Source organism: Suncus etruscus, chromosome 19 (assembly GCF_024139225.1).
Source record: "Suncus etruscus isolate mSunEtr1 chromosome 19, mSunEtr1.pri.cur, whole genome shotgun sequence".
Lineage (NCBI taxonomy): Eukaryota > Metazoa > Chordata > Mammalia > Eulipotyphla > Soricidae > Suncus > Suncus etruscus.
In genome coordinates, this window is record NC_064866.1 from 10339277 (window position 1) to 10361558 (window position 22282).

The window sequence follows — 22282 nt, forward strand, 5'->3', positions numbered from 1 at the left end:
TTACTCAATGTTTTTATACTCTATTACTAAATTGATGAAAAATATTGCCTAATTTTTGGAAAAAATAATTCATTTGCATATAAAAACTCAACTATTTTTATTTCTAGTAAAGTCTGTCGTTTTCACTCAACTTTCCTTTTGTTTCCAGGTTTTGCAAATCGTTTTTCAAAACCCAAAGGACCAAGAAACCCACCTCCAAGTTGGAATATTTAAGACAATAAATTTGGAATATGACTGCAAATGATCTAAGAATTTCTAGAATATTGCTAGCTAAAATATGTGAAAACTATACTCACCAGCAATAAATATATGCTAATGTTTTTTGTTTGTTTGTTTGTGTGGTTTTTGGGTCACACCCGGCAGTGCTCAGGGGTTTTTCCTGGCTCCGTGCTCAGAAATTGCTCCTGGCAGGCACGGGGGACCATATGAGACACTGGGATTCAAACCGATGACCTGCATGAAAGGTAAACGCCTTACCTCCATGCTCTCTCTCCAGCCCCTAATGTGTTGTTTTTAAAAGGAAATCAGTGTGCAAACAAATGCCCCAAGGTTTCACATTTTCACCTAATTTTCATTGGGCTGTAACGGAAAATAAAATTCTATCATTTTGTAGAGGTGATATAGGAGAGTTCACTTATTAGTTTTTGAATGGACTCATTTTTTTAAAAATAAAATAAAAAATATGTATTTTTTGTTTTGTTTTTGGGCCACACCTGTTTGACACTCAGGGGTTACTCCTGGCTATGCGCTCAGAAATCGCTCATGGCTTGGGGACAAGGCAGACACCTTACCTCTAGCGCCACCTCTCCGGCCCTAATAAAAAATATTTTTGTTTTGTTTTGTTGGGCCACAATCAGCAGTGCTCAAGATCACTCCTGGTAAGGCTTATGAGACTGTATTTTATGTTGGGGATCGAATTCTGGTCAGCAGCATGCAAAGTTTATTTATTTATTTATTTTGGCCACACTTGGAGGTGCTCAGGAGTCACTCCTCGTTCTGCACTCAGAAAATTATTCCTGGCTCAGGCGACCTTATGTGATGCTGGGGACTGAATCCAGGTCCATCCTGGGTCAGTCAGCTGCAAGGCAAATGCCCTATGTGCTACCACTCTGGCTCCCCTGAAACCAATTTTTGTTTTAAAAGCACATACTTTAAAGGATTTGTGAGAATTGGATACCAAATGATTTTTTTGTTTTTTATTTTTTATTTTTTTGTGGTTTTTGGGTCACACCCGGCAGTGCTCAGGGGTTATTCCTGGCTCCAGGCTCAGAAATTGCTCCTGGCAGGCACAGGGGACCATATGGGGCGCCGGGATTCGAACCGATGACCTCCTGCATGAAAGGCAAACGCCTTACCTCCATGCTATCTCTCCGGCCCCCAAATGATTTTTTTGTAATTCACTTTTTACAAAAAAGTGTTCTAAGAGAAATCTCACCTTGTGGTTGCAATAAAAGATTATTGCTTTTGATAATACTTCCCCTGCATGTTTTTGCCTACGAGGATTATACATTACCTAGTTCTGACAAATTAAACTAGCCTGATAATTTAGAATTTCTGAATATGTAATTATTTTTAAAATTTGTAGATAATAACAAGATTTCCAACTACATTCCTTAGAAGTGTTGGTCTTTTATTTTATTATAGGGTCTCATCCAGGGGTGCTCAGGGGATCATATGGGTGCAGAGGATGGAACCTAGGTCAGCAGTATGCAAAGAGCCCTACTCACTGTACTATCACTCTGGCCCATACATTCCTGAGAATTTTTTTTCTTTTTTGGTTTTTGGGTCACACCCAGCACCTCTCAGGGGTTACTCCTGGCTCTATGCTCAGAAATAGCCCCTGGCAGGCACAGGGGACCATATGGGATGCCGGGATTCGAACACCGTCCTTCTGCATGAAAGGCAAATAAATGACTTACCTCCATGCTATCTCTCCGGCCCCAAGAATTTTTTTGGGGGTGGGGTGGGGACTTACCTGGCTGTACTCAGGGGTTACTCCTGGCTTTGTGCTCAGTAATCACCCCTGGCAGGCTCGGGGTAGCACATGGGATGCTGGGATTCGAACAAATGCCCGTCCTGGGTCGGCTGCGTGCAGGGCAAATGCCCTACTGCTGTGTTATCTCTCCGGCCCTCATCCCTGAGGATTTTGTTGTTGTTATTGTTTTTGGGCCACAAGTGGCCGCGCTCAGGGGTTACTCCTGGCTCTGTGCTCAGAAATTGCTCCTGGCCGGTATGGGGGACCATAAGGGATGCCGGGATTCGAACCACCGCACTGGCTGCTTGCAAGGCAGATGCCCTACCGCTGTGCTATCTCTCTGGCCCTATTCTTGAGACATTTTAACCAGTTATTCAATTGCCCATTTTAGAATAAGGGGCCAGACAAAACTCAATGGGCTGGAGCATGAGCTTTGCATGCAGTAAGCCAGGGTTCTAGCACCACGGCCACCCCTAAGCATCCCTTGAACGCCTCTGGGTGTGCCTCCTCCCAAGCAAACCCCAAATCTATTGAACAAGGGTCTATCTTAAGAAAATCCGGAGCGATAGCACAGTGGTAGAGCATTTGCCTTTGGCTGACCCAGGATGGATGTGGGTTCCATTCCCAGCATCCCATATGGTTCCCGAGCCTGCCAAGAGTGATTTCTGAGTGCAGAGCCAGGAGTAACCCCTGACACTGCCGAGTGTGGCCCCCAACGCGCACGTCCATGGAAAGAAAATTTAGTATTACAAATCAAAACTTTCGCAATAAATGCCAGTGCACAATTCCTACAAATGATTCCCCTAAGGATTTGTAATACATATAGATTGTTATTTTATTTCAAAGTATCTTTATTGTATTCCATGTCCATGATACTTGCCCAATAAATATTTCCTGGATCTCAGCAACTGTTCATGTAGCTGAATGCTTTTCTTTCTTTTTTCGTTTTAGGGTCACACCTGGTGATGCTCAGGGGTTACTCCTGGCTCTGCACCCAGAAATCGCTCCTGGCTTGGGGGAACCATATGGGATGTCAGGGGATCGAACTGTGGTCTGTCCTAGGTCAGTGCATGCAAGGCAAAGGCCCTACCGCTGCACCACCGCTTGGGCCTCATGCTGAATGCTTTTTCTAGGCACGGTGGGATCACCTCCAAGTCCTTTCTAGGAGTCCTTCATCATCGCAATCTGTTATTCCCAAGCATTTGCTTTTCTATCAAGGCCCCAAGAGTCCCAGTTCTTAGGTGAACTGTCAGGATGCCAGGATGAGAACAAGAACTGTTTAGGAGTCACAGTGATACTTTGCAAGAATGCAAGAACCATGCCAGACAGAACTGATGCAAGGGGCCAGAGCGATAGATAGCACAGTGGTTAAGGTGTGTTTGCCTTGCACGGGGCCAATCCAGGCCAGACCCTGGTTCGAATCCCGGCATCCCATATGGTCCCGAGCCTGCCAGGAGTTAACTTCTGAGCGCAAAGCCAGGAGTCACCCCAGAAGGCCGCCTGGTGTGACCCCCAAAAAACAAACATGGGCCAGAGAGATAGCACGGAGGTAAGGCATTTGCCTTGCATGCAGAAGGACAGTGGTTCAAATCCTGGCATCCCATATGGTCCCCTGAGCCTGCCAGGAGTTAACTTCTGAGTGCTGAACCAGTGGTCACACTGTCAAATGTGATCCCAAACAAATAAACAAACAAAAAAAAATCAAAGAATAATAAGAAAAAACTGATGGCATTCTTGGAGGCATTGAGGCCTGGAACTAGAAGCATGCCCTGAGGAAAATAATTCAGTGAAAAATGAAAAATAATAAAAATCTCTGAATGTCAGTTTCTTTCTTTTGCACTTGAAATCCAAATGGCAAATGGCAGGCCTTGTAGGTTTTTGGAACTAGATGGATGTCCTAAGAAAAAAAATACAGTGAAAAAGGAAAAAAATAAAAAATTTTTGAATGTCAACTTCTTTCTTTTGCACTTGAATTCCAAATGGCAATGGCAGGCCTCGTAGGTTTTTGGAAACAGAAGCATGTCCCAAGGAAAAAAATGAAGTGAAAAAATAAAATAAATAAATAAATCTCTGAATGTCAGAAATCCAAATGGCAATGGCAGGCCTAGTAGGGTTTTCCATTCGAAATTCTTTATTTCCTTGTCCCATCTTCGGGCTGCCAGAAGCCTATGGAGATTCTTTGACCTCACAAAGGCGGCAAGAAGGGTAAGAGAGGCGAATTTCCATGTCACTATGGAGACTGCGCCCCAAGACGACGCGGATGACGACGGATTCCATCCAAGCATCACAGCGGGGCAGGAATCCCAGCTCAGGACGTTGCCGGTTCAGTCATCGAGTCGAGGCGGTTGGCGCGGGAGCGTGAACCCCGCCTCTACGCATGCTCAGTGCGCGCCGACCCGCCCCGAGCTTGCGGCGGAGACGCGAAGTTAACTACAACTCCCAGGAGGCTCTGCGTGCCGCTTGGACTCACTCACGTTACGTAAGGCCAAACGAAGCGTCGCCGCACCGAAAACTGCGCACCTAATAAGGCCTTTCCGGAAGTCCAGGACGTCGCCTCGGGAGGAGGGTGTGAGCCCTCCTCGCGCATGCTCAGTCCGCTCCAACACGCACGGAGTTTGAGGCGGAGACGCGAGAAAAACCACAACTCCCAGGAGGCTCTGCGCGCCACTTGGACTCTCCAAAACGCCGGGAACTGCGCTCCTAGTTAAGACCTACCCGGAAGTCGCCTCATCTCAGCCTTTCCGTTGAGGCAACTGGCGGGCGCATCAGCACTGTCCCTCCGCGGCCGTTGCGTCGCTTGGGGGGGGGGGGGGTCGTTTCTCCTTGCGCATGCTCAGCAGGCTCGAGAAGACTACGTACAGGTAAAACTACAACTCCCAGCAGGCTTTGGACGGGGCGAGAGACTACAACTCCCAGGAGGCCTTGCGCGGCGTGCCACTTGGCCTCATTACAAAACGCCGGAACTAAGTAAGAGCTACCCGGAAGTTCCGGAAGTCGCCTCACCTCAGCCGTTCCGTTAAGGCAACCGGTGGGCGCATCAGCACTCACCTCCGCAGCCGTTGCGCCGCTTTGGAGAGCGTTAGTCTCCGTGCATGCGCGGTCCGCTCCCAAATCTGATACTCTCGGCGCGCATGCGCAGTCCGCTCGAGAAGTCGGCGCGCGGGTGAAATTAAAACTCCCAGTAGGCTCTGCGCGGCGCGCGGCTTGGCCGTTGCGTCTCTTTAGGGAGCGTTTCCGCGCACGCGCGGCCCACTTTAGAGCCGAGGCAAGACGGCACGCATGCGCAGTCCGCCCGTGCAGGCGGCGCGCGGGTAAAACTACAACTCCCGGGAGGCTCTACGCGGCGCGCTAAACTACCACTCCCAGGAGGCCCCGCGCGGCGAGTTATATAAAGCGCGGTGGCCACAACCGCTTCCGGGATGTTTCTGAACGGACGCAACGGAGCCACTGTGAAGCCTCTGCGGAAACCCAAGTGGGCGGCGCTGGGACTACAACTCCCAGAGGGCTTTGTTCGCACGGCGCCTGCGCGGTGCGCCGACGGGGGGGCGGTCGGGCCATTTAAATGTGTGTTTGTGGGCGAAATGGCTGCGCAGGTCGGAGCGACGCGCCTCGTCCGGGCTACGGCTGCCACGGCGGCTGCCAATGCGGCGGCTGCAACGCAGGAAGAAGCGGACAAAGACGGGAAGGAGAAGCCGTGCACTCAGCCTCGAGGGGTGAAGCGAGCGCGCCGAGCGAGTAGCAGCGCCGCTGGAGGAGTCTCCCAGGAGAAGCGAGGGCGGCCCAGTCTGGAAGCTCCACTTGCACCGCCGCCGCCTCCTCCTCCTCCTCCTCCTCCTCCGCCGCCGCCGCCGCCTCCTCTGCACAGGAGGCAGAGGCGTCGCAGTCGCCCCCAGACGGCGCCCCCCAGCATCCAGGCTCGCCCCGCGGTGGAGAATCTGCACCTCTCGCCTCCCCCCGGCGCCTCCACTTCCACCTCGGCTTCCACCTCCATTGTGGCCTCCTCGCCTGCCGCCGCAGCCCTCTTCACCTTCTCACCCCTCACGGTGCGCCCTGCCCTCGGACCCAAGGCCAAGGCCTCGGCTCCAGCCCAAGCCCAAGCCCATCACGTCAAGGAGCGCCACAAGCACCGCCACCACCACCACCACCACCACTACTTCCACAGCAGTCGCGCCTCCCAGGCTCAGCCTCTTCCTCCTGCTCTTCCTCCTCCTCCTCCTCCTCCTCCTGCAACTCTCCTCAGCTCTTCTCAGGCCAAGGAGAGCAAGCAAGAGAACGGGGAGCAGCGCCCCTCGGGGGGCCCCCTGCTCAAGGCCCCCAAGCGAGGTGAGAGCTCCAGGAACGGGGGAGGCCTCTAGTAGGCTTCCTGGCTCCGCATGCAAAGGCTCTTCCCCAGTGTGAGCCCCACCAGATGCCAACTTGATCATCATCATTATCAATATCACCATCTGATCCCCCCCTGGAGGCCCACCCCGGGTGCACCCCGGCTTTGCAAAACCATTGATTGCCACCCCGAGGAGCAAAGGCTGGCCTACTTGGTAGTTGGGTCTGCGGGACAACCTAGCTGTCAGTTTTTTTCTTTTCCTCTCCCCCATGAGAGATGGGTGGAGGCAATCCTGACCCGCCTGCAACCCCTTTGCAAACCCTCTCCTTCGTTTGCAAATCGAGCTGGCTTTCCACGCTGCTGACACATATATAGATATATATCTCTGGCGTGAGATCCTATTCAGAGAGAGAGAGATGCATGCATGCAACAGCCTTTCGCAGGGAACTTTCCTGCTCCCAGGCTCCCTTGGGTGCGAAGCATCCTATGGTGCATCCTCCTCCTCTGCTCCCAGAATGGTCCCGGGCCTTGCCCTGTGCATTGCTTTTTGCAAAGAGTTTGAATTAATTTTTTTTTAGAATTTTTTTTTAATGGAGGTTCGTGCATGGATGGCTAGCTTTGCCTTCTTGCTAGTCTTTTTTTTTTTAATTCTAGATTTTGGAGGGAAAATAATTTTTAAAATATATAATTAAATCTTAATGATCAGAGAAGAGTTTGGGGAGGTTTGTATATTAAGTGGGGGAGGCTTTCTTCTCTCTCTCTGACGGTAGGTGATTCTTGAATCAAGTTGGCCCCTGAAAAAAAAAAAGATTGGCTAAGTGTACAGGTAGGTAGGAGAGGAAAATTTTATTTGCATTGGATTCTGATATGCGCAGCTTAGAATGGGAAGTCGAATTTAATTCCCTGGACCCCTCACTAAAATCAAGACTGGTGAACCCACAAAACATAACATTACCTAGTTTAAGACAGGATTGGTAACTCGCTGTTCCCAAATAATATATAGCGTTTGTTTATGTTCGCCCAGAGTAAGTAGACCGGATTGACATATGTTTGTACTTTGTATACCATTTTACATTGTATTTTTTTGTGTGGTCTCAAGAAGATTCGAAGATACTTCTGTTTCCCAGTAGGAGAATAGTCATGCCATTATGTGAATTAGCCAGTCTCTTTTATGGGACGTTTGTGATGCTTGGATTCCTTGCACGTATTTGTTTTTCATTTAGAGCTAATTTTTCCCTTTCCTTTCCTTTTAGTGCACTTTTGTTGCAAATCATTGTCCAAAGAGTGCTTATTGCATCGAATCTTGTTGGTCGTATCCAGATCTTATTCTCAGCGTTAGCACTTTTGCCAGTCTGACAGGAATACTAGTTTGCATCAACAGTATGCAAAGGCCTTGGTCTCTTATTTTTACCTTTTGCTTTATGTGGTGGGGTTTTCTTTCCCCCCCTTTTTTTGAGCTAGGGCATGTTCCCCAAGTGGCGAGGGTCCATACCTGTTTGGCTACTGGGGGGTTGGAGTATGGCTGCTAGCTTTGCTCAGTAGGACCTGAGGTAGTGCTGGAAATCGAACTTGACAAATAAATTGCTTGCAAAATATGCGAAGCCCCCATTGAGCTAGATGTCTCTCCAGCTGGAGCTAGAGGAAATTTTAGAGATCAGTTAAATTTGTGTTGTAGAAGTGGAAACTGAGGCCCAAAGAAGTGAACAGGCTCGTGTAAGTCACAATTTATTAGTACTAACTAAACATTAAAAATAAGTTAAATGGAAAGAATTTTTTGGCATCACAGGGAGTTCAGAGACCAGATTTATGAAATTCCACTTCAACCTTTATCCCCACACCTCTCCTGATTCCTGTTGTTGCTTTATTTTTTTGGTATGCTTTCTACTTCTTTGCTTACTTTCCTTAGGTGTTGGTGTTAGAATGATTGCAGCAAGACTTTTCTCTTTTGGAAGCCACATCTGGGTGTGTCTGTGCTCAGGGTTAATTCTTGGCTCTGCACTCAGGGATCACTCTTGGTGGGCTCAGATGATCATAATGGGATGCCAGGGATGGAACCTGGGCCAGCCATGTGCAAGGCAAGCACTCTACCCTTAGAATATTATTCTCTGGCTCCTTCATTGAGGATTTCTCTCTTATTTGGGGGAAGAGTGCCATCCAGTGATGCTCCGAAGTTACTCCTGGCTCTGCGCTCAGGATTTACTCCTCACAGGCTCAGGGGACCATATGAGATGCCAGGGATGGAACATAGTTTAGCCACGTGCAAGGCAAGCACACTACTTCTGTATTTTCGGTCTTCTTTAAGAATTTCTGGCCTGGGGCCTGAGCCATAGCACAACACGTAGGGATCCCTAGTATTCCACTTGGTCTTCCAAATCTGCCAGGTGTGATTTCTGAGTGCAGAGCCAGGTATCACCCCTGAAAGCCTCTGGGTATGGCCCAAAAATTGAAAATCAAAAACAAAAACAAAAACGAATTTCTAACCAAACTTTGCCTTTATTATTTCTTTTTGGTTTTTGGGCCACACTGGGTGGTGCTCTGGGGGTTCCTCCTGGCTCTGCACTCAGGAATAATTCCTGGCAGAGTCTGAAGACTATATGGGATGCTGGGGATTGAAAACAAATTGGCTGCATGCAAGAAAAATGCCCTAGCCCTACCTGCTGTCCTATCATTCAGGCCCCTACTACCTTTTGCAGACAGAAGATTAGTGGCAACTATATGTGCAGTAAATCACAAGGTGCTTCTGGAGATTGCCATTAAGAAGTTTATTTGTTATAATTTGTAGTGAAATCGTTCTTTTGGCCAGTGGCGGCCACATTGGACAGCATAGCCACAAATGTTAAAGATTTGCCAATGTGTGCTGAAGAGAAGTGAATTAATCTCTGAATTGAACACAGCATTCTTTTTTTTTTTTAATTTTTTTTTTTCGGTTTTTCGGGCCACACCCGTTTGATGCTCAGGGGTTACTCCTGGCTAAGCACTCAGAAATTGCCCCTGGCTTGGGGGGACCCTATGGGACGCCGGGGGATCGAACCGCGGTCCTTCCTTGGCTAGCGCTTGCAAGGCAGACACCTTACCTCTAGTGCCACCTCGCTGGCCCCAACATACCATTCTTGAATGAGACACTCTTGGATGTTATATTCCAGAGGGAAAGGATTCCTGGCCAAATATATTCAGGAAATGCTATCTATTATAGGCTTTTGACAGTGACATTTTAACTTCTAAAAACCATACAAAATGCAAACTGGTGTAATCTTGTTTATTTTCCCTTTTTTGTACATACTTTGATGGATCCTTACTCTCCTTTTGAGCATCTTCATATTTGCCACAGTGGTGTGCAGGAAGTAGGCTGGTGGAATCAATTGTGACTCTACCATCAGCAAAATATTTGCATCTCCTGTAGCTTTTCTGCCTATGAAATGGAATTACATTTATTTATTTTTTTATAAGTTTGCCATGGGGATTAAATGGGTCACATGTAGAAAGCAGAACAATATCTGATAGTTGCTTAACTAAACTACCTTTTGTTTAATTATGTTGGTTAAGAAAACTACCTTTGCTTAAATTATGAAACAGCTCTAAGATCATTCAGGAAAGTGATTAAACCTTGGTTTATTTTTCTTTCCTTTTCTGAAGGTTTTCAGAATCTTTAGTTTGAAATAATTATATATTCATAGGAAATGACAATAATGCAGGGGTTTTTAACCTTTCACTGGCTTCTCCTACTGGGTACAGCTTACATAACTATTGTATAATATCAACACCAGGAAGTTGGCATTGGCACAATATGTGTATGTAGTTCGGTGCCTTTTTATCACTTACAGATTATTTTAACTGCCACTGCAGTCAAAACACTTCAGCATTCTCTCACCACAAAGGTCCCCTTATGCTATTCCTTATAGTCTTGTCTCCCTACCTTCCCTAACACCTATATAAATAATAAGTCTGAGATCTTCTAAAATTGAATTTTTCTGCTCAGCCTAATGTCCTTGAAAACCAGTTAATTTGTATGGATCAGTAAGTCACTGCTTTTCATCGCCAAATAGTGTATTCCTATGGTATGGCGATCCTACAGTTTAGCTAACATTTGCCCACTGAAGGATCTTTTGGTTGATTCCAGTTTATAAGAATAAAGCTATAAACATTCACATTTAGATTTTTGTGTAGATGTACATTTTCAGGTGTTTTTTAATTTTTTGTTTGTTTTGCAACACCCTGCAGTGATCAGCGCTTACCTGGCCCTACACTTAAAGGATCAATCCTGCCCATGCTCTGGTGATCATGTGGGGGCCAGGGGATTGAATTTAGGTTGGCTGTGTTCAAGGCAAGCACACTAACCAGGGGCCAGAGAGGTAGCCAGGAGCGATTTCTGAGCTCATAGCTAGGAGTAACCCCCAAGCATCACCGGGTGTGACCCCCCCCCCAAAAAAAAAGAAAACAAACACAAGGCACACTAACCAGTGTAATACTGCTTTGTCCCCCATTTTCAGGTTTTTTGGGAATGTAATTGTTAGGTCATTTGATACTTATTTTGATATTTTTCTTAAAAGATCTTGGTTGCCATGCTATTTTGTAGAATATTTGTACGGTGTTGTGTTTCCATCAGTAGTGTGTGACTTGTTTCCATCAGTAGTGTGTGACTCATTTTCTGCCCATCTTGGCCGGTCTGTATTGTTACTATTTTAATTTTAGCTGTTTTTTTTTTTTTTTTGGTTTTTGGGCCACACCCGTTTGACGCTCAGGGGTGACTCCTGGCTATGTGCTCAGAAATCGCCCCTGGCTTGGGGGGACCATATGGGACGCCGGGGGATCGAACCGCGGTCCTTCCTTGGCTAGCGCTTGCAAGGCAGACACCTTACCTCCAGCGCCACCTACCCGGCCCCAGTTTTAGCTGTTTTAAGTAGATTGTCAGCAATACTTCAGCATAGATACGATTTACATTTCCCCATGGCTAATATTTAACATATTATTTGCTGTCTTTATTTACAAAGTATCATGTTCATTTTCTACTTAAGTTATTTTCTTATTCTAGAGTTTTGATACTTTTTAAAAGTATCTTGTCCATTTTCTACTTAAGTTATTTTTTATTCTAGTTTTGATACTTTTTATATATTATAGATTTGTATCCTTCATTAGATGTGTGGTTTAGAAATATTTCCTCCCACTTCATTATTGTCTTAAATGGATTTAAAATTTTAAGTGCAATTTTTTTAATGGTTCGTGAGTTTTGGTGGCATATCTAAGGTCTCAAGACTGATTTTTTCCCCTTTTTTTTCCTTAATAGGTTTTTGTCTTTAACTTTCATACTTAAATATGATCCATTTGAGTGAATTTTGTGAAAGATGTAATGTTTGAGGTTCCTTTTTGGGCCCTTAGGTATCTAATTTCTCCAACACCATTTGGGGGAAAAGAAGACTATTCTTCCTTTAAGATTGTGAATTGTTTTTGCATCATTGTAAAAATCTCAGTTTTATTTCTTTGGATCTTGGGTAATGCCCAGTTGTGTTCAGGGTTTACTCCAGGCTCTGTGCTTAGGGATCACTCCTGGTAGTCACTGCTTGGAGGACCATAAGGGATGCCAAGGTTTGAACTGGAGCTGGCCTCATGTACCCCTGCCAATTGTAATATCTCTGGCTCCCCTCATGGTCTATTTTTGTACCATCCTTGACATAAGAATGGTTTTTAAATTTTTACTGGAAAACTAAACAAAACAAAAAATGAACTTGGCATGTGAAAAATCATATGAAACTCCTTTAATACCTAGAAACAAACTTTTATTGGAATACCACTGCTTATTCCAATGATCTGGTGGTGGGATTGGTATTTCAAATATCTCTAAAACTCAGCTATGAATTACTTCATACATCAGAATATATAAATATTTTTTTTGGTTTTTTTTTTGGGGGGGCCACACCCATTTGATGCTCAGGAGTTACTCCTGGCTAAGCACTCAGAAATTGCCCCTGGCTTGGGGGGACCATATGGGACGCTGGGGGATTGAACTGCGGTCCTTCCTTGGCTAGCACTCGCAAGGCAGACACCTTACCTCTAGTGCCACCTCACCAGCCGCACATCAGAATATTTTAAATAATTTTTTTTTTTTCCACTCAGACTGCATCCTCTCCCTCTCCCCCTTCCAAAGGAAGGGAAGAACGATCATCAATGGCAAAAGGCAGTCGCAGAAGCGACACCTAGAGCCGGCTTCACGCTCAGGCGAGGATGCTCTGACTCCTCCTCATGGCTTCGGGTGCTCTACACGATCAGAGAAACTTCTCTAGTCACATACTATAGAAATGATCCCTGAAAGTATAGTCTTTAAATAAAATTAAAAAAAATAATAAAGTAGGTTATTTATGCTAAAAAAATTTATGATCTAGTTCCATTCTCCTTAACCGAGTAGTTGAGACAGACCTCATGTCCTGCAAAGGTCATTATATATCTTTTTATTGAAGAAGTTTGCTGACTTGCAGTAATCAGCCCAGTAATGTGCAGTTCAAATTCATACATAGTAATCACAAACAAAATTAGTAAGAGATAAGCTGAATCTAGAGCCCAGTATTTTTGGGTTAGTGATCCACTTGACTTTTACTTTTTGTAAAACACAATTGGATTGTTATTAAAGATATTAAAATGGTTTCTTATAGAAGCATCAGTTTAAGTCTAAACTGACAGTTGCTAATATCTCTTGGAATCTTAATTGTTTTTTGAATCTTAACGTTTTTCCCCTCTTTTTCTTTTCCTCAAAAAATTATGGTACATACTCCCTCTCCCAAAGATAAGAGTAATGCTTTTAAAAATAATTATTCTTGTTTTGTAAGTATGATTTTAACAGTATTTTTAGTATTTTTTTGAAAGTGAAAAAGAAAATTGATCTGAGTAGCTCTCTGTAGTGTCATCAGAGAGACAGGCTCCTAAGGATGTCCTTGTGAGGCAGTGCTTCTCAATTATTTTCTGTCATGCCCCCCTAGGAAGAAGAAAACATTCGTGCCCTCTGCGCGACTGTAAATAGTATCTTTATTTAAAAAAACTTTAACCTGCAAAACAAAAATCTATAAAATAATTTGAGCTGATTTTTTCATCAGAGGTGATGTGTGGATTAATGGCTCCAATGAGCACGTTTTGCAATGCAGAGCTTTTCGAAGCAGGGTTTGTAGCAGGACACAGCAACTCTCAGCTCCAGAGACATACAGAGACATAAACATAGGGCTTAGCTTGTTTTGACAGTGTTTGCCGAGGTCAAACGCGGCCCCCTGGGGGCTGTGCCCCACTACTTGAGAAGCACTGTTGTGAGGTAACCTTTTTTCTCTCATTTTTTTTTCATCTTTGAACAGCCAGTTATTACAGAGTAAGTATCCTGAACCCAGATACTAGTGAAAAATTTTTGTGCTGCCCAAAGACTATTGGCAGAAAACAAATCCAAAAATAGTTGATTGTGTTTTGGTGATAGGTATGGGGAATTATATGATTATACTGAAAGCAACAGATAATCTCCTTGTAGCAGAGCAACAATGGTCAGGGACTGATATTTTCCTGATTTACCTAGAAAGGCAGAAACAAAAACTGATTCATTGAGTGAACAGTCAAAACATTTGTTGAAGGGCTGGCGCCCTAGCACGGCAGTAGGGCGTTTGCTGCCAAACCTGGACGGACCAACCAGGGTTGCATCCCCAGCATCCCATAAGGTCCCTGAGCCTGCCAGGACTGATTTCTGATCGCAGAGCCAGGAGTCATCCCTGAGCGCTGCTGCTGGGTGTGACCCAAGGGGGGGAAAATTAAGATGATGAATATTTGGGCCCGGAGAGATAGCACAGCGGTGTTTGCCTTGCAAGCAGCTGATCCAGGACCAAAGGTGGTTGGTTCGAATCCCGGTGTCCCATATGGTCCCCCGTGCCTGCCAGGAGCTATTTCTGAGCAGACAGCCAGGAGTACCCCTGAGCACTGCCGGGTGTGGCCCAAAAACCAAAAAAAAAAAAAGATGATGAATATTTAGTGATGAACAAGCTTGCACAGAGACTTTAAAGAGGTAGAGCTGAAAAATTAATCAGGCTATCTGAAAGGTACTATTCTTTCTTGTTTTAATTTAATTTGTTTTATTTAGAGCACCATGATTACAAATATGATTATAGTTGGGTTACAGTCACAAATAGAATATCCCCCTTCACCAGTGTAACATTCCCCACTCCCCCTTCCCTTCCCCTGCCTGTATTCAAGACAGGCATTCTACTACAGTTATTTGTTTTTAAGTTCAGTAAACTGTTTTTTTTTTTTCTTAAAGGGTAAATGTTAAAAAAAAATACAGTAGTAAAGGTGTGACCGTGGCAATCGCCGTTGTTTGCATAGGCCCAGCAAACTATAGGGAAACCGGGAAAAACAATACTTGGCCTGATTACAAGGCCTCACCCCAGGGGCTGGAGAGATAGCATGGAGGTAAAGCGTTTGCCTTTCATGCAAGAGGTCATCGTTCAAATCCCAGCGTCCCATATGGTCCCCCGTGCCTGCCAGGAGCAATTTCTGAGCATGGAGCCAGGAGTAACCCCTGAGCACTGCCGGGTGTGACCCAAAAAAACCACAAAAAAAAAAAAAAAAAAAGGCCTTACCCCAGAAGTTTCTCGGCTGGGCTCCAGGCATATCAGTCTGTCCAACCCGAGTGGTCCTGGTGAAACTTTTTCACACCTTAGCTTTTGTTGGTATCAGGTTTCTATATTTAAAGATTCTGGATTCTATGCATTTCTTTCATCGAAGTTAGGCTGATGTGGAGCCTCCTCTAGTTTCAGCACACCATTAGATGCGGAGCGATCTGCATACGTAGTATGTTCTATTGTCTCCAGTGCTAATTTTGGGAAGTAGTTGTAATAGTTAACTTGCACTGAATATTTTGTTCTAGAATTGTTTGGAGTACATTATTATTCTGCATATTACTTTATGAGGAATGACTGTAATGCTCCCAGTGAAAAGGTAGAAAGAAATTAATTTGGACAAGGTTACACTGCTAAGAAGATGGACTGGAATTCAGATCTAATTAACTTTCTCTCCCTCTGTGCGTGAGTCCTCTCTCAAGTGGTGCTGGGATTGACCTTGGTTGATCTGCAAAGCAGGAGCCTTACTTGCCGTCTCCTGCCTACTGCCTATCGTCTTCTGCCCCATCAAGTGTGATTTTAAATTAGAACCTTTGATAATTTTGGTGTTAATAGCAGTATGAGGGTTTACTTGGAAATCTCATACATTTATCTCATTGTAGTTATTAATGCCCTTTTATGAATGTGTGTGTGTATATATGTGCTGGAAGACTCCCAGACAGTGCTCAGGGGGCATGGTTGGTTCAGTGTTAGTGTCTGGGATGCAGAGTCAGAGCTGTAGGGGCAAGAAACTCATGTCAATAAATTTTAGGTCTTGTACTAAATTTTACTTCCTGCATGCAATTTGTTGGAAAGTTAAAACACTTCCAGAAATGGAAATACGGTGAACAATTAGCCTTTACACTTTTTTATTTGTTTGTTTGTTTTTGGGCCATACCTGGTGATGCTCAGGAGTTACTCTTGGCTATGCACTCAGACATGTTCCTGGCTTGGGGGACCATATGGGACACCCGGGTCCGTCCTGGGTCAGCGGCATGTAAGGTAAATGCCCTACTGCTATGCTATTGCTCCCACCCCCTTTGTAGTTTTTTGAGGGGTCTTGGACCATACTTGGTGAGCTTATTCCTGCTTTGTACTCAATGATCAACTTCTTTGGGCTTGGGAGACAATCTCGGGTGTTGGGGATTGAACCCACGTCAGCCATGTGCAGGACAAACATGTGCTCTGAACTACTGCTCCAACTCCCTTTACCATTTTTGTGCTATAATGGACATACAGCATTGTGTAAGTTTACTATATTAATCTGCTATATCATGTCACAAAGAGTGACTTCAATAACTTAAAACAGGTATCTTGGGCATTCATCTCATAAAACAAGCATGGCCAACTTTACTAGAATAACCTTTACCAAGGTTATATCTGTAGGACATTCTCAGTTGCACCCACAATAACTGAGAAAAAAATTTTTGGTTATTCATGGAAATTCAGGATCTAACATAGTGGTATATCTATTACATATAAGCATATATAAATGTTAAAGATGAATTTACGGTATGTCAGTCTTAGGTAAAAAGCCAGAATTTGGGCCGGGCAGTGGCGCTGGAGGTAAGGTGCCTGCCTTGCCTGCGCTAGCCTAGGACGGACCGCGGTTCGATCCCCCGGCGTCCCATATGGTCCCCCAAGCCAGGAGTGACCTCTGAGCGCATAGCCAGGAGTAACCCCTGAGCGTCACCGGGTGTGACCCAAAAACCAAAAAAAAAAAAAAAAAAAAAAAAAAAGCCAGAATTTGAAAAACAAAGATTAGTATTTGAAATTTATATTTCATTTAATTTTTTGTTTATATATGTGATTGCAATCAGTTTAAAACCCTTATTTTCCTCTACAGTGTTTATTTTTTGATATGGACCATGTTGAATTAGAATGACCTGGATGGTCCTCATACAAGTCAGTTTTGTAATAAAACCTCCAGAACCTTGGTTCTGTTAGGAATACAGTTAGTAAGTTGATAGTAAGAGAGAAAAATAAGCCACAATCAAGGCAACACCATGGTGTTAATTTCAGTGGCATATCTAGGTCACAATTCATATTCTGCCTGCCAAATCTGCGTCTTCTGAAGCTTAAAATAATGGGATCTGAAAAATAATTTCTTTTTTTTCTGTGAAATTGCAAAAACAATCGTAAAATTTAGTAGAGGGCGATTAGATAATTAAAAAAAGCATTCTTCTATTTAATCGTATTTATACATGTAGTTGCTTGGAAGAATTATTTACATTAATTCTAATATGTTTACTATTTTGATTAGTTTTATTGGTAAGAGATCAATGACTTACTAATTGCTACAAATTTCCAAAGGTTTAGTTGTATATAGAATATAAGATTGCTTTTTATCTTGCCACTTTAAATGGATGTTATATTGATATCAGATTTTAGTTTTTTTTTTTGGTTTTTGGGCCACACCCGGCGGTGCTCAGGGGTTACTCGTGGCTGTCTGCTCAGAAATAGCTCCTGGCAGGCACAGGGGACCATATGGGACACCGGGATTCGAATCAACCACCTTTGGTCCTGGATCGGCTGCTTGCAAGGCAAACGCCACTGTGCTATCTCTCCGGGCCCAGATTTAGTTTTATTTTAAGTGTTGTTTGAAAATTTTGTGCTTAAAAGCAGATATTAATCAGAAAGAAGTAAATATATATCAAGTGTATATGTATATTCTTTAAAGTCCTTGACTTGAAAAAAATTTTTTTAGGAGTTGGAGATGTAACCGAGTGATAGAACATTATATATATCCGATATATATGTTTGTTTGATATATATATGTCTGATCCCCTTGTTCTATTCCCAGTGCCCCTGACTCTAAACATAGGTTTATTAATAAAATATCTTCTTTAGAGTATGTAATTTTGTACAGAATATGGCAATGATAAATTTTTTTTTTTTTGTGGTTTTTGGGCCACACCCGGTAACGCTCAGGGGTTACTCCTGGCTATGTGCTCAGAAGTTGTTCCTGGCTTGGGGGACCATATGGGACACCGGGGGATCGAACCGCGGTCCGTCCAAGGCTAGCGCAGGCAAGGCAGGCACCTTACCTTTAGCGCCACCGCCCGGCCCCGGCAATGATAAATTTACATATTTTGTCCATTAAAATTTTTGTTTTATTTTTAGTTTGGGCCATGCCTGACAGTGCTCAGAGCTTCTTCCTGGCTCTGCACTTAAGGGATTATTCCTGGAGGTTCTTGGGTAACCAAATATGGTACTACGTATGAAATCAGGATTTCACCACATACAAGACAAGCACCTTAATCCCAATACTAACTCTATGTATTTAGTATTACATATGGTAATCTTGGAGCTGGAGTGACAGCACAATGATAGGGCGTTTGCCTTGTACGCTGCCGACCCTGGACGGATCCAGGTTCAGTCCCCTGCATACCATATGGTCCCCGAAGCCTGCCAGGAGCGATTCCTGAGTGCAGGAGTAACCCCCTGAGTGTTGCTGAGAGTGGCTCCAAAGTCCTCCCCCCAAAAGAAACCCAAAACAAATAAAAAACCATATGGTAATCTTAATATATACACTGATAGTATGATAGGCTTCAATTTAGATTTCACAATTTAATGATAAAAATAGTATGTGTTGGAGCCAGAGTAATAGCACAGCGATAGAGTGTTTGCCTTGCACGCGGCTGACCCAGGATGGACCTGGTTTGATCTCCTGTGTCCCATATGGTCCCCCAAGCCTGCCAGGAAATATTGATTTCTGAGTGCAGAGCCAGGAGTAACTCCTGAGCATCACCAGGTGAGGTCCAAAAACCAACCCCCAACCCCCCAAAATGTATTTATTTTGAAACTTTGAAAATTGTAGATCAGAGGAATAAAGAGTTAAACAGTTACAATCTTGTTACCTAGGTAACTGCTGTGAGCACCTCGATATTTGATTCTCCAGAAATTTTTCTCTATGGTGTATATACAAAGCATATAATAGATTATTTAGAAATTTTCTTTAGGGTCCCTGGAATGTCGTCTCTTAAATGGAGACATGCCTTACAGCTCAGCCCAAAAGCCATCTTTCACTGAGAGCTCTTCAACATTGTAGCCTACTAATACTTTTTCTTGTCCATTTCTAGACTGTAAGATTCAAGAGAGTAGCTATCAAGTGTCTTTCTTAGCATCATATCCTTAGTTCCCAGAAGTGTCCTTGGCACAGAGTAAGCATTTAATAAATGTTTGTGTGAATGAATGTTTAAAATTGCAAAAACAGGCTCAGATTATACGTTATTAGATACTCATGGAAATAAAGGTAAGTATAAATCTCCGTCCTTTGATTAGCTACCGTCCAGAGGAAATATGTAGTAACTGTGGTAAGTGCTGTGGTAAGGGAAATGCGGAGCAAATGCAGCCCATAGCAGAATTAGCTTTCCAAATTTGGTGGGGAAGAGTGGTTAGGGAAGATTTTGGAGTGAGACTGTATATATAATCCATGTCATTTGTTCATTTTAACTGTAATAACAATAGTTGGGTATTTTATCAGTCTTATCGTTTTGATCAGGATCTTATTATTAGACAAATTGGGGGATTACCTTAGATAATTTGTTTGAGTGTTTGATCCATACCTAGAAGTTTTAGGAGGCTACTCTGGGCTCAGTGCTTGGGGTAAGCCAGAGCTCTAGCATGCGGCATCCTTTGACCTATCTCTCTGGTCTCTCTTTATTTTACTTAATACAAAGGTATCTGTATTTCATTGTCATAAGTATATCTTATATGTTAGGTATGGAATTTCTGGGTCTAGAATTGTAAATATTTTCAGGACTCCATGAAAGTTGTCCCCAGTTTGTATTTCAAACAACTATGTATCAGAATGCTAAAATGAAATTGAGCCAATTTGTTAGGCAAAATTAAATTGACAGCTTATTTTGCCTTGTTTGATTTGCTGATACAAATGGTAATTTAATATATACACTGGCAATATAGATGATAGGCTTCACTTTAGATTTCACAATGATTACTGAGCTTATTCCATATTATAAGCATATGAAATATTGGATATTCCTTTTAGTTACGAATGTGAAGTCACATTAAAATTTATGCTTACCCCTGTGTTTTGTTTTTTGTTTTCTTTGTTTTTGGCCTATACCTGGCAGCGTTCAGGGTTACTCCTGGCTCTGCTCTCAGAAATCATTCCTGGCAAGCTGGGGATTGAACCCTGGCCGGCCACTTGCGAGGCAAATGCCCTATCCACTGTGCTATACCAGCACCTATACTTACCTTCTATTATCTACTTGATAGCGTGCGTACCCTTCAATGTTACGACGACTTTAAGATTTCGTGTAATTCATTTTATAAACATATTAAGTTGTAAAAGTAAAATGTATAGAAGTTTAAGAATCGGTTATAATATTTCTTTTGGGATCAGATAACTTGTATGTCGATGCTTAGTCCTAACAATTAACATCTTTTTAATTATTGTGGCCAGAAACACCCGATGAAAATGGTAAAACCCAGAGAGCTGAGGATTTTGTCTTGAAGAAAATCAAGAAGAAAAAGAAAAAGAAACACCGAGAAGATATGCGAGGAAGACGCCTTAAAATGTACAATAAGGAAGTACAAACTGTCTGTGCTGGCCTGACCCGTATCAGTAAGGAAATTCTCACCCAAGGACAAATAAATAGCACTTCAGGAGTTAATAAGGAGTCCTTCAGGTATCTGAAAGATGAACAGCTGTGCCGGTTAAATTTGGGCATGCAAGAATATCGGGTACCCCAGGGAGTACAAACACCTTTTATGACTCACCAGGAACATTCTATTCGTAGAAATTTCTTGAAAACAGGTACTAAATTTAGCAACTTTATTCATGAGGAACACCAGTCCAATGGTGGTGCTCTTGTCCTTCATGCTTATATGGATGAACTCTCATTTTTGTCTCCAATGGAGATGGAGAGATTTTCGGAAGAGTTTCTTGCTTTGACATTCAGTGAAAATGAGAAAAATGCTGCGTACTATGCTTTAGCAATAGTGCATGGGGCGGCTGCTTATCTCCCAGACTTCTTGGATTACTTTGCTTTTAATTTCCCCAACACTCCAGTGAAAATGGAAATTCTGGGCAAGAAAGATATCGAAACAACCACCATTTCAAATTTTCACACTCAGGTAAGATAAAAACCATTGTTTACTTAAGTAAATTGCACTTGACATTGTGAACCTCATTTCGTTGTATAACACATAACCAGCATACTTTTGAAATGATTCATGGTTTAAAAGGTAATTCAAATTGTTTTGTTCCTCTAACTGTAAGATCTCAGTTGCTGAGTTCCTAAGGATATGGTTTGTTTGTTTGTTTTTTTTTTGTTTGGTTTAAGAAAGACTTGATCCAACAGGCAAGTCTTTATGCAAGTCATCAAAACTAGCTTAAACAGCAATCCAGTCTTTGACAAAGCAGGTAATATTTCTTTGGAGGATATAATTTAGATCTGGTAGCCTCAGTAACTTTATTAAGATTTCCTTTTTATGACATATGAAAGCACATGAAGACTTTGGTCTGTTCATTTCCCAGCTTTTTGCTGTTTTTCATTTCTCTACTTTCAGTAACTTGTTGGCAGTCTGTCCCACAAACACATTCCATTCATGTGACTTAGAAGTGTCACTCGGAAGACCACCGTAACCTCTGCTCCTTCTGCCTATGCACTGTTGTAGAAAAAGACGTTTTTGAAGCCTTGCTTGGGCAGCTAGGCTTAAGTCAGCAGGGAAATTATTCCTTCCTAATCGGTGGTGTTTAACCAGACATTTTTTAAAAAAACGAAGTTTATCAGGGCATGCAGAGTTGGTAATGTGTCCTAGTTATTTTTCTTGCTTGCATTTCTCATAAGGATTATGAGTATGAATGGTCAGCTGTAAGTTTATATTATAGTTAATAAATCTACTTAAAAGTTAGTGAATTTGATCATATAACCTATTTTTTCAGGTTATCTAACAATTGCTGCTATTCTTTCCTTGAGATTTTTTTTTAGGTAAATAGAACGTTGCATAAGACTCTCAGCTGCTTGTATTCTAGTGGTTTCAAGCCACTTAGATTAAAAAAACCTCCTCTAACTTGAGTCATTTTAGTGATTCTTTCCTTCCTTGCCTCCAGTGAGGGGAGTCTCCATTTTAGACTTATGAGCATCAGAATTTCTCTAATTGAAGTTCTCTCTGCAGTAGAGAGAGAGCAGGAGCAGCCAATCTGGAGAGGTCGCAAGATGGGGCTGCCCAAGATGTTGGAACACCATGTGCAATAAGGGCTTCGTCTTGGATTTTGGCCTTGTTACCACAATCAGGTACCTAAGTGCTGACTTTTGTAGTAGATTCTGGTTTTTCTTTTTTCTTTATTTTTTTTTAAGGAGTTTGGCCCTTTGAAGTTTAAGAAGTCCTATTTTTGTTCACTAT

At 43.1% G+C, this 22282-nt stretch overlaps 2 protein-coding genes and 1 non-coding gene across 3 annotated transcripts in view; 2 read left to right on the forward strand and 1 right to left on the reverse strand.

The window, feature by feature from the left end:
- The window catches only part of PTPN22 (protein tyrosine phosphatase non-receptor type 22), a 71776-nt gene extending 71563 nt beyond the window's left edge, over positions 1 to 213 (forward strand). Inside the window, 1 exon segment of the mRNA XM_049765706.1 lies at positions 149 to 213. Within this exon segment, the coding sequence (XP_049621663.1) occupies positions 149 to 213 (65 nt within the window).
- A 5181-nt stretch (positions 214 to 5394) lies between these two features.
- RSBN1 (round spermatid basic protein 1) overlaps positions 5395 to 22282 on the forward strand; it is a 52496-nt gene continuing 35608 nt past the window's right edge. Inside the window, exons 1-3 of the mRNA XM_049766028.1 lie at positions 5395 to 6048; positions 6091 to 6298; positions 20337 to 21010. Coding sequence (XP_049621985.1) covers positions 5395 to 6048; positions 6091 to 6298; positions 20337 to 21010 — 1536 coding nt within the window. The remainder of the gene's footprint in view (positions 6049 to 6090; positions 6299 to 20336; positions 21011 to 22282) is intronic.
- Positions 12396 to 12609, reverse strand: LOC125997857 (small nucleolar RNA U3). The gene has a single exon (XR_007491856.1). It is a non-coding gene; the product is annotated as a small nucleolar RNA U3 (small nucleolar RNA).